Source organism: Catharus ustulatus, chromosome 22 (assembly GCF_009819885.2).
Source record: "Catharus ustulatus isolate bCatUst1 chromosome 22, bCatUst1.pri.v2, whole genome shotgun sequence".
Lineage (NCBI taxonomy): Eukaryota > Metazoa > Chordata > Aves > Passeriformes > Turdidae > Catharus > Catharus ustulatus.
In genome coordinates, this window is record NC_046242.1 from 10,340,484 (window position 1) to 10,352,237 (window position 11,754).

At 63.8% G+C, this 11,754-nt stretch overlaps 1 protein-coding gene across 2 annotated transcripts; it reads right to left on the reverse strand.

Annotated features, from left to right (window-relative positions):
* Positions 1-1,696: 1,696 nt before the first annotated feature.
* Positions 1,697-11,031, reverse strand: LIMK1 (LIM domain kinase 1). 2 transcript variants are annotated; one of them, XM_033078512.2, is made up of 16 exons: positions 10,920-11,031; positions 9,172-9,268; positions 6,488-6,626; positions 6,004-6,113; positions 5,735-5,926; positions 5,220-5,325; positions 4,959-5,143; positions 4,704-4,887; positions 4,538-4,624; positions 4,204-4,335; positions 4,034-4,093; positions 3,870-3,935; positions 3,617-3,773; positions 3,462-3,517; positions 2,874-3,031; positions 1,697-2,781 (listed from the first exon to the last, which is right to left on the reverse strand). In XM_033078512.2, the coding sequence occupies exons 1-16, from the start codon at positions 10,975-10,977 to the stop codon at positions 2,631-2,633; spliced, it is 1,938 nt and encodes a 645-aa protein (XP_032934403.1). In that variant the 5' UTR covers positions 10,978-11,031; the 3' UTR covers positions 1,697-2,630. The 2 variants fall into 2 exon arrangements, with proteins under 2 accessions (XP_032934403.1, XP_032934404.1); XM_033078513.2 differs by lacking the exons at positions 9,172-9,268; positions 10,920-11,031 and adding an exon at positions 8,593-9,156.
* Between the last annotated feature and the right edge of the window lie 723 nt (positions 11,032-11,754).

An 11,754-nucleotide genomic window follows, 5' to 3' on the forward strand; every position in this document is an offset into this window, starting at 1 on the left:
GCCAGGATTCTGGGAGAACCTGCCCTTCTTCCTCTCTCCTGAAGCCCCAAACTTCCCCATGAGGAAGGTGACAAATCCACAGCTGATGGTTCGTGGCTGGAGCTCTGTGTGTCCTTGCCAGAGCCACTGGCGCCTTTGGCCACCCCCTTGGTGGGGACACCTGGCTTCCCAAGTGCCACCATTTCAAAGTGGGGTCAGGTGTGGGCAGGACCCTACAGAGACATCCTTGGGGGGCACAGAGCAGGACCTGGGAGGAGACAGTGCGTGCAGTGGCAGCTCTTAGTGGCCTGTGACATGGTCTGAGTGGCCTTGTCTCTCCTGGGAGGGCATGGCTGGAGGGGACAGCCAGGTGCTGGTGATGGGATGAGCCCCTCCCACAGGCACTGGGTCAGGCTGGACTGGGGCTGGATTTGGGCACAGGGTGCTGCACACTTTGGAGGGGACTTTCAGGTGACAATGACAGCATGGGGCCACTGTGGCTTGCCAGAGCCATCTCCCTGCCTGGTGAGGGGTGTCCCAGCTGGTGGCTTGGTCTGGGATGAGTTGCTGGTCACAGCGGTGACTGAGTGGCCACTTGGCATTGTGGCCAGCTCAACTGGCATTGTGGCCAGCTGCTGGCTCTTGCCCCAAGGGCCACCAGCAAGTGTCCCAGTGGGTGTGGTGTCCCTGGCACCACCAGGCACACCACACCCACAGCTGCACCCAGCTGGGTGAGGGGCTGGGGGTGTCCCACGGGTTTAGGGGCTCCTACTGCAGAGCTGGGGGTCTCCTGGGGTGCTGCTCTCCTGTGGCAGCAGGGGACTGGGGACTGTGGTGCTTCCCAGCTGTGACGGGCACCGTGGGTCCCTCACCCCAGCATTCCCAGGGAGTGACAGTGTCCTGCTCCTAGAGTGAAGAATCTGCACAGTGGGGTGTCATCAGGGGCACCACCAAGGGTGTGTGACAGCCTGTGACACCAGGGAGGGTGTTGGTCCCTGCCCCTCACTGGGGTACCGGGGAACAGGCAGTCAGGAGCCACCCCAGGAGCCACTGTCACTACATCCCCCAGCCCCTCCAGAGCAATAAATCATGAGGTTTCCTGATGGGGGTTCCAGCCTGGATCCTGGGCCCCTTCAGGCTCCTTCCCAGCTGCAGCATCACTGGGGATATCCTTGGGGACATCCCCCCAGTCCCATCCCTTCCCTGTCACTCCCCCCTCAGCTCCTTGGGTTTCAGGTCTTCTCCAGCTTCCAAAGCTCAGCATCCCCCAAGGACAGAGCTTAGGACCTTAGTTTGGCCAGGAAGGTGTTGAGGACAGACAGACAGCATGGGAGGGCCACGGGCTGCACAGCATTTACACCAAAGGCAAATCAGCTCCATGGCACCGATGGTCACATGGCCCTGTCACCTGCCTGTCACCACACTGGTGTGACAGAGAGCACGGCCAATAGGCCAGTGAGGGGACACAGGGCTTGGGGGCCCAAGCGACACAGGCAGGGATAGCACCAGTCCTAGGGCTGAGGGTACCCACAATGGGATACGGACAGCACAAAGGGGACAACAGCACTGTCCCCAAGGGGGTGAGCGAGTTGGTGGGTGCCACCACAGCTGGTGCCACAGCCCCACCCTGGGCAGAGGGACTGTCCCCTCCTGCCTCAGTTTCCCCAGGAGCTCCCAGCCCCCCCAGGGGAGGCGAGCGATTGCCAACAGGCCGGGCAGCGAGCGGGGAAGGATTTATTGACTCACGGCTCGGGGTACATCACAGTTTGAGCTCCCTTCCCGCCTCCGCAGAGGACGTCGCCTTGGACTTCCCGGGCAAAAGTGCACGGAGAGGCTTCACAGTTTGATCCCTTCGGGAAAGCAGAACCGAGGCAGTGACAAATGGCAAACGCTACGTTGTATGAAAAAATAATACAAACTCTTCTCTTTAAATATCTTACAGAAAAATGAACCTGAATAAAGAGCATGAAAAGCACCGCGTGGCGCAGCCCCCCGGGGCCCCCGGGGCAGGGGGACCGAGATGAGCTGCAGCCCCACGTCCCTCCGGAGCACCCGGTGCCGTCCCCGGGGCTGGGCTCAGCATGGGCAGCAGGGGTGTGGGGGCGGCAGGGACCGCTACGTGCCTGTCCCCACGCCACGGGGGTGTGCCCCACGACTCCTCACTCGGCCGGGGGTGCCGGCAGGCCCCCGAGCTCGGGGTGCCGGCGGGAGCAGCCTCAGGGGACGGCCAAGGGCGGGGGCGTTGCTACGAGGGTGCCCTGGGGGCCGCGGGGTCCCTCCTGTCGCAGTGCAAGTTCACGGAAAGCCAAGGCACCGCCGCGAGGCCGCGGCTCTGTCCGGGGGAGCCCGGGGGCTTGGGCGGGGGCAGCCCCGCTGTGCAAAGGGGAGGTGAGCCAGGGTGGGGGACACGGGGCCGTGGGACGGTCCCCGCGGTGCGGCCGGCCGGGCTGGTCCTGGTGGTCAGAGCTACGGCGTGGGGGGTGCCCAGGGCCATGCGGCCCCGGGGAGAGCCAGCTCCCCGGGGTGGGCAGCAGGGTGGGGGTGCGTCCAGGGGCCCGGGGATCCAGCCCCGGGGTGGGGCAGCCCCAGGAGTGGCTGGCGGCGGGCGCAGCTCCTTCTCCCGTGGCTGCAGAGGGGTGCGGGCGGGGGCTCTACCGCGGGGGTGCGGGCAGCCCCCCCTCCCGCCGGTGCGTCTCCCCGAAGGCTCGGTCCAGCTGCTCCAGCTGCGAGCTCAGCGGCAGGTGGATCTCCAGGTGCATGCGCAGCGTCTCCAGCCACTGCTCCAGCTTGGCGAAGGATGGCCTGAGCGACGAGGGGAACACGTGGCAGCTCCGCTGGCTCTGTCCCCACCCCATCCCCTTCCCCAGGAACCCCTGGGGGTCTCCATCACCCACCGCTTCTCGGGGTCCAGGTCGCAGCAGCACACAGCTATGGGGAAGAAGCTGGGGGGGCAGGCGGGGGGGCAGTAGCGCTCCAGGAAGCCCCGGACGTTGAGGCCGAAGTCGGTGGTGCGGGGCAGGTAATCGGGGTCAGCGCTCACCCGGCCGATGATCTGGGGGCAGCGGCAGGGATGGGCGGCTCAGCACCAAGGAGGGGCCTCAACCCCAAACAGGGACCCCGAAGCCCCATGGGGGAGATGTCCAAGTCCCAGGAGGGAGCCCAAACACAATGAAGAAACCCCAATCCCAAGGGAGACACCCCAATAGGGACACCCTTAACCAAATGGGAGAGGCCCTAACTCCAAGGGAAGACTCCAAGCCTAAGAGAGGGAACTCAAGCACAATGAGGACCTCAGCCTCAAGGGGGAGAACCTTAACCTGCAGGGGAACCCAAACACAATGAGGACTCCAAGCCCTAGGGAGACCCCAAGCCCAAGGGAAGAGGACCAACCCCAAGAGGGACCCCTCAGCCTTGGGGGAGTGACCCCAAACACCCTGAGGACCCCAGCGCCCACGGCAGACCCCAACCCCAGGGGCACTTGCCTCGCACAGGACGATGCCGAAGGAGAAGATGTCCACTTTCTCATCATAGCTCCTCCCTGCAGACATGGGGTCAGGCCATGTCACACATCCTGTCCCGGCCCCACCAAGCATCCCATGCCTGGGCACAGATCCCTGGCTGGACCCATTCCCCTCACCATTGATCATCTCGGGGGCCATCCAGTAGGGGTTCCCCACCACCGTGTAGCGTTTCTTGCGGTCTGGTTTCTTCAGGTTCTTGAGATGTTCAGGCTGGTTCTTCTCATCCACCATCAGCCGTGCCAGCCCAAAGTCAGCCACCACCACACTCTTGTTCTGGGGGGCATAGGTAGGGGTGAGACTTGGGGGAGCCACACAGGGACTGAGAGCCCCAGGCAGGCCAGGGGAGGCCAGCACCAAGGTGGGACTCACCTCCCGCACGAGGCAGTTGTGAGAGTTGAGGTCACGGTGAATGATGTTCATGGAGTGGAGGTAGGCCTGTGGGAAGGGTGGGCTGAGAGCAGGAGCACCCTCACACCATGTTCCTCCCACCCACCAGTACCCATGCCACCCACCAATCCCACGGTGGCACCCACCATGCCAGCGGCGATGTCCTTGGCGAAGCTGACCCGCTGGCTCCAGGGGTAGTGGCTGTCCTAGGGGGCAGGAGGTGGAATTTGCCAGGGAATGGAAAAGGAAGGGGGGTCCCCCACCCCCACTGGGGTTGTGCGGTAGTGGGGGACCAATCTGCCCCCCCAGTGCTCACCATGCTCTTGATGAGGCTCCTTAAGGTGCCCCCTTTGATGTACTCTGTGATGAAGTTGAGCCTCTTTTCCTTATAGAGCACCCCAATGAATTTGAGCACGTTGGGGTGCTCCAGGCAGCGCATCACCTTCACCTGCAGGAGAAGCCCCATGTCTGTGACACCCTGAGGCTCCCACATCCGCTGCACAGAGCCTGCTTGTAGGCTCAGCAGGCAGAGCTGCACCCATAGGGCTTGGTCACCCTATCCAGGGGTTGTGCCCAGGTGGGGCCAGGATCAGACAGACCCATTCCTCATGTCCCCTCAACCTGGGGGATTAAGGACAGGGGACCTTCACCTCTTTGAGGAAGGTCCTCTGTGTCTCCTCGTCAAAGCGGATCAGCTCCTTCATGACCATCACCTCGCCTGTCTCCCGATGTGTCACCTGGCCGGGAGTGCAGGGACTCAGCCACCCCCTCCATCCTGGGGAGCTGAGACCCCCACGCTCGTGTCCCCAGTCCCACCTTGATGGCCTGGCCAAAGCAGCCCTTGCCCAGCACCTCTCCATGGATGAGGTCAGAGGGGCGGAAGATGCGGTGAGCGCGGGACACGACGCGCAGAGACTCGGAGCGTCCGATGTCCTTGCGCAGGGATGCGGGAGAGCCCATGGAGCCTGAGCCTGGGGACTTGTCTGTGCTGCAGCTTCTCCTGTGGGATGGATGGGCACAGGTCAGTGCATGGGGGGACCCAGCAGGAACGGGGGCAGGGGCTGGCCTTACGTGACAGCACGCTGGCGCATGGCAGTGGGGTCCCCACAGGGCATGGGGTCTGGCGAGTGCAGGGGGCTGCACGGGGCAGGCAGGGGGCTGCCCACCAGCCCTGGTTCCCGGCCCAGGGGCTCATGGGGGTCATGCTCAATGGTCAGCTGCAGCAGGCGGCTCGTCTCCTGGATCAGCAGGTCGATCTGCAGAGGGAAATGATGATGGGTTGGGTTTGGGGACATTGGGGCAGTGGGGCTGGCTGTGACAGGGGGACTGTACCTCATCCAGGGGGACGTGGCCGATGGGGGTCCCATTGATCTCCAGGATGCGGTCACCAACGTGGATGGAGTTCTTCATGTCAGGGCTGATGCAGTCTGGGTCCACCCTGTGGGGACAGTGGGGTCAGACTCCCAACACTGTCACCATCAGGGGCGTGTGCTTGGACACTCCCAATGGGTGTGTCAGACCCCACTGTCACCCTCCCTCGTGGACAGGGACATGCTAGCACAGTCTCCACAAGCTACCCCAGCCACACAGGGACACGTGTGGTACCCACATCCCACTCTGGCATATGAGGCAATGCCAGGATGGCCAAGGACACACCAGCACAGCCCCCACAAACTCCCCTGCAAATGGGGACACACCACCACAGTCCAAACAGGCCACCCCTGGACAATGGGAACAACCCAGCCCCACCCTTCTTCCTCTAAAAGGTGTCCCTGGGATGGATCCCAGGGGCAGAAGGGGCATGAGATGCCTCAGCCCTGGGGAGGGCAGAGGGGATAGGGACGCACTCTCGGACGCGCACGGTGCGGGGGTGCTCAGTGCCGCAGCCCTGATCGATGGAGACGGAGAAGCCGCGCTTGCCGTCAGAGCAGGCGGGGATGGACACGAGGGTGACGGTGTGAGGGATGCGGGAGGCCGGCGAGTCCGGCAGGAGCTGCTCGATCACTGGGGTCACCACCATCTGGTAGTAGCAGTGGCCGCTGTGGGGAGCAGAGCAGGAGGGTGGGTGGGGATGCTAGGGCACGTGTTCCCCCAGCCCCCACCAGAGCAGACGTACCAGTAGAGCTTGGAGCGCTCCACCAGCGCATAGGTGTCCCCATCCCCGATGAAGACGCGGCAGTTGAGGCAGCTGAAGCACTCGGGGTGATACTTCTGCTCCCCAGCCACCTGCAGGCAATGCCATCAGCCCCGGGACCCCCCATCTGGTCACTGAGGGCAGGGCTGGGGCTCAGAAGGGGCTGGAAGCACCCATGGGTGCACCAGGGCTGTGGGAAGGGCAGGCTGAGACACAGATAGTAGGGACAGAAGTGCCACCAAGCTGGGGGTGGCTGCAGGAACATCTCCCACCACCCTGAGCTTCTCTGCTGCATCCCCCAACCCCAACATTGCCCTCCAGGGTCCCCTAAAATGTAGAGGACACCTGTAAAGGACCCCCAGTGGTGCTGGGGGTCTGCAGCCCTTCCCCACCTCCCCTACTCCCCAGGAGCCCAGTCATGGGACAAGGCTGCATATCCCACCCCTGGGGACCCCATGGTGCTCACCATGACCAGCCCCTTGGTGATCTGCTCGGAGCAGCCGTGGCACAGCTCCCCAAAGCGTGCCCAGTAATCCTTCTTGCAGTACAGGCGCCCATCCTTCTCGTAGTACTGGTGGGACAGGGAGGCCCCGCACTCACAGCACCTGCAGCAGTGACAGGGACTCCCTCGTCACCTTGTCCCCACTGTCACCCTGGGGCACAGCCAGTGCTCACCCACTCCACAGCTCTCTGAACAAGCTGCTTCCCCCACTTCCTACATAGCTGCAGGGCCACTGCATCAATTTGTCACCATCCCCAGGGTGACAGCAGGCGATTCTGGGGGTGACAGCGCAGGCTGGGGCTGCAGGGACGTGTGAGGACAATGGGGTGGACAGGGGAGGGGACATGGGGCAGGGAAGGGATGAGGAGGGAAGCACCAGCCCTGCATCGATGTGCCAGCCTGGACAAAAACACACAGAGGGATGTACCAGACTGGTGCCAGACATGCCAGCCTGGCACAGACTTACAGAGAGATGAGACAGACTGGTCACAAGTGTGGCAGCCTGGTCACAGACAGAGGGGCATCCCACCCTGGTGACAGATACACAGAAGGGCATGTCCCTCTATCCATGACTAGGGTGACATGCCAGTCTGGTGACAGACAGAGAGGGACATCCCACTCTGGTCATGGGTCTGTCACCCTGCTCACAGATGTGACAGTCTGGTTATGGGTGCACAGAGGAACACGCCACCTTAAATCAGAGGGATGTCCCACCCTGGTCATAGACACACACAGGGATGTGCCAGCCTAGTGAGAGATGTGCCAGCCTGGTCATGGATACGTGGAGGGATGTGCCAGACTTGCCATGGACATGACACCGTGGTGCCAGACATGCCAGCCTGGCACAGACAGACAGAGAGATGTCCCATCCTGGTGACAGAAGTGCCAGCCTGGTCAGGGACAGAGGGACGTGCCCCCTTGGCACAAACTCCCTACCCTGACACAGACAGTCAGAGGGACATGCCAGCCTGGCCAGGGACATGCCAGCCTTGGGACAATCTGCAAAGGGCACAGGGGTGGGGAGTGCTTCGGGGCTGTTGAGGGGGTGCAGAGGGTGACAGCAGCAGGGTGTGCCCGGGGGGTGCAAGAGGCCTGTCAATTTTGGGATACAGCAGCAGGGGTGCACATCAGACTGTACAGGGAGGGGACAGAGGGTACCAGAGAGGATTTGTGTGGGGGTGTGGGGGTGCAGAAGGGGGGCTATAGAGGATTTTCTATATTGGGAGTGCAGAATGGGTGCAGGGGATGCTTGTGGGAGGGGTGCAGGGAGCTGCAAAGCAGGAGATCCTCTTGGAGAGGGGGTTGACAGGGTGCAGGGGGAGTTGTAGGGGATTTGTAGTACGGGGGTGCTGTAAGGGTGCAGAGGGAGCTGTAGGGGATATCCTGTAGGGGATTTGCAGTATGGGGATGCTGTAGGGGTGCGGGGCTTGCAGAGGGAGTGCAGGGGAGCTGTAGGGGATTTCCTGTAGGGGATTTGCAGTACAGGGATGTTGTAGGGTGTGGGGTTGCCTCAGGAAACTCTGCAGGGGATGCCGGGGACTGTCGCAGTCCTCCCCCTCCCGCTCCCGGCCACGCAGGTGGAATACCAACTAGCGATGACGTCACGGCGCGGAGTTTCCCCACCCCATGACGTCACCGCGCGAGGACTCCCCCGCCCCATGGCGCAGCACGAAACCTCACTGGTCTGGGGGCGGGGAGGAGGAGGAGGGGGGGGCAAGAGGAGGAAGAGCAGCAGGGGAGAAGGAGAGGGAAAAGGAGGGGAAAACGGAGGACAAGGGGAAGGGGAGGGGGAGAAGGAGAAGAAGGGGGTGGGGAGAAGGAGAAGAAGGGCAGGGGGAGAAGAGGAGGAGGAGGAAGAGCAGGAGCAGGAGGAGGAAGGCTTTCAGCGAGTCCAGCGCTGCCGGAAGCCGCTTACCAATCGGGGGGACCGGATCCAGCTGCGGCCCCGCAGTGGCTTCGCTCTGGCTGACGGCCCAGAGAGGGGAAGCCGAGCATGGAGGACACAGGCTGAGCCCCCCGAGGCACAGCCCGTCCTGACCCACTCCCACTTCAATCCCACTCCCACTCACTTGGCTCCAGCGCTCAGGATGCGGCTCTTCCTCAGCACTGCCGCCAGCATCCTCATCCACCGGACAGGGACGCACCCCGGGCACCCCCGGCCCCACAGCGAACCCTGTCAGGTCCCGGGCACCCCTGCGCCCCCTGACTCAGGCCCTTTCTCCTCCTGCTTCTCGGAGCTCCAACGGCTGGAGCTGCCGGGAGGGCTCGAGTGAAAGAGGAAACAGGGAGGGAGGGGAGCGGGTGACATCAGCCACGCACACTCTGTCACCCGGCAGGAGGGGACAGCGACAGCGACGGACAGGCAGCAGAGTCGTCTGCCAGGCCTGGCCTCAGCCGGGATGCCAGGAGATACAGCCATGCTCCAGTGACACCGACACGGCCTCACGCATGTCCCTGTCACAGCTGGAGCAGGAGGGAGCACTGTCCCTGTCCCTGCAGGGCATCCCACTGTCCCTGATGCCATCCCGGTGTCCCTAAGGCCATCCATTCCATTGTCCATGACACCACCCACGCCGATGCCCCGATGCCATCCCAGTGTCCCCAGCACCATCCAGCCCAGCATTCCCCTGTCCCTTAGCAGGTCTCACCTGAAGCAGTCGGCATGCCAGTCAGCCTTCAGTGCCTGCAGGTACTGCCCATCGTAGATGCCCTGCCCGCAGCTCGCACACACCGGCAGGTCAGTCCCTGCAAGTAGCAGAACACGAGGTGACAGGGCCGTCACCACACCAGCCGGCCCTGGCCACCCACAGCAGCACCCGGGATTAAATCCCTCTGCCCGGGGTGGTGAATTCCATCCCACACCTATTGATCCCACAACAGGTCAAGATCGTGGCACCCATGGCCCCAGGGCTGGTGACAGGGCAGGGGAGGGATGGGGGCACCAAGTGTAGGATGGGGGCAGAGGATGGGTGCAGGATGGGTACACAGAGTGCAGGAAGGGTGAAAAGGGGCAGGATGGGTGTGCCAAGGAATCTAGGGAGGATGGCAGGGTGCGGGATGGGTGTTGGGTGCATGGGGGGACGGCAGGATAGGGGGCACAGGGGGTGCAGGGTGGGGGATGAATGGGGGACACACAGAGGGGTGCAGGGTGGGTGCTGGAGTATACAGGGGGACACACAGGGATGCAAGATGGGTGTTGGGTGATGAATGAGGGGCACACAGAGCTGGATGGGTGCTGAGGGATGCAGGAGGATACAGAGGGGTGCAGGGAGGGGGATGAATGGGGAACACACAGAGTATGCAGGGCGGCTGCAGAGGTCCTGGGGATGCAAGTTCTCGGGGTGTGTTGGGAGGAATGAGGGGCCCAGCAAGTGCAGAGGGGAAGGAAGGCACAGCAGGGATCTAGGGGAGCAGGAGAGATGCAAGGGGATTGGGGGGTGTAGGAGGGGCACTTGGGGTGTGCAGGGAGAGTGTGGGGGTGTAGGGGGGACATGGGGACATGGAGGTGCAGGAGGGGATGCAGGCTGGACACGGTGCAGTGGGAGATGTGGGGTGCTGGGAGCATGCAGGCAGGGATGCAGGCTGGCTGCACACGGGGAGAGTTCTTGACAGGGAGGATGGGGAGATTTGGGGGTGCAGGTAGGGAATGCAGGCCGGGTGGCAGTACAAGGGAGGATGGGGGGGATGGAGGCTGAACTGGGGGTACAGGGAAGATCTGGGCGTGCAGAGGGGATGCAGGGTGAACAGAGGCTGCACCGGGACATCTGGGGATGTGAGGACGATGGAGGTTGGACGGGGGTGCAGGGGGATGCAGGCCGGGGAGAAATGTAGGGTGGGATGCAGGGGGTGACATGGGCTGGGTAAGGGATGCAGGGGGATATTCAGGGGTGCAGTGGAGAATGCAGTGGGTGATGTGGGCTGGATGAGTGAGAGGTGCAGGGGGTGATCTGCGGGTGTAAGAAGGATGCGTTTGAGAGGGGGATGTAGGGGTGCAGGGTGATGCAGGAGGGCTGTGGGGAAGGTGCAGGCTGGACAGGGGGGCACGGGTATTGGGGTGCAAGGGGGACGCAGACCAGAGAGGGATGCAGTAGGGGATGCGGGCTGGGTCAGGGGGTGCAGGGGGGAGATGAAGAATGAATTGCGGGCACACAGGGACATTTGGGAGTGCAGGGGGCATGCTGGGGATGCAAGGATGCGAGATGGGGATGCTGAGGAGGATGCAAGAGCCCGGGGACAGTGGGGAGGATGAGGCTGGCTGGGGGCTGCGGGGAGGCTGCGGGCAGGATGCCGGGGGCTGCAGGCCGGCGGGAGGGTCCGCACGAGCCGGGCTGGGGGGTCCCGGGGCCCGAGCGGCGGAAGCGCTGAGTCAGACGGGGGGGCTCGGGTGGTCACGCACCTTCGTCCTCTCCCATAGGCTCGTCCCTCCAGGTGCAGCACAGCAGCATCAACCTCATGCAGGCGCGCTGGCCGGCGCCGCGCCGGACCGGGCCTGTGGCGGAGGCGGTGGCGGAACCGCGCGGGCGCAGCCCCGGTCGGGCCCCCCCGGCCCTGCCGCTGCCGCTGCGGCTCCCGGGCGGGACCGCGGCGCCTGCACCGCGCCTGCGCGGCCGGGGGCGGGGCCAAGGGGCGGGGCGGTGTGGGTGTGGTCTGGGGGGTGTGGCCAATACATGGGCGTGGTTTGCAGGGCGTGGCTGCTGCCGCGGCCGGGGCGAAGCTCGGGGTGCACGATTGGGCCCGGGGGGATGCGGAGATCGCGGGGCGATGGAGCCGCGCTTACCCTCCCCTGACCATCACGGCTGTCCCCACACACCGTGGTGTCCCCAGCTACGCCAGACCAGCCCCATGGGCAGGGCACGGGTGTCGCCACACTCAATACTGGCCATCACGGGTGTCCCCACGTGCCCCGGGCCGTCACTGTGGTCAGGGCACAGGTGTCCCTCTCATTCCCCACGTTGTCACCACGGGATAGAGCATGGACATCTCCCTGCATCCCCAGGCAACCATGGCAAGGGGCATGGACCTCATCCTGCGTCCCATGCTTGTAACTGTAGGAGAGGGAATGGATGTCCCCTTCACCCCCTGCATTGTTACCATGGGACAGCACATGGCTGTCACCCCCTGGGCCGTCACCAAGGGCAGGCACAGCCCTATTGGTCCTCAAGCTGTCACCGGGGCACAAGGCATGGACATTTTCCTGCTCCCCCAATCTCCTACTATGAGCCAGAGCAGAG

What these genes read in the sequence shown, in the direction of transcription:
- LIMK1 (XM_033078512.2), bottom strand. Translation starts at nt 10,977, where the DNA reads ATGAGGTTGATGCTGCTGTGCTGCACCTGGAGGGACGAGCCTATGGGA. An exon ending in TGGCATGCCGACTGCTTCAG is followed by an intron (nt 6,627 to 9,171) that starts GTGAGACCTGCT and finishes TCACTGCTGCAG; the next exon opens with GTGCTGTGAGTGCGGGGCCT. An exon ending in AGGACATCGCCGCTGGCATG is followed by an intron (nt 3,936 to 4,033) that starts GTGGGTGCCACC and finishes CCCTTCCCACAG; the next exon opens with GCCTACCTCCACTCCATGAA.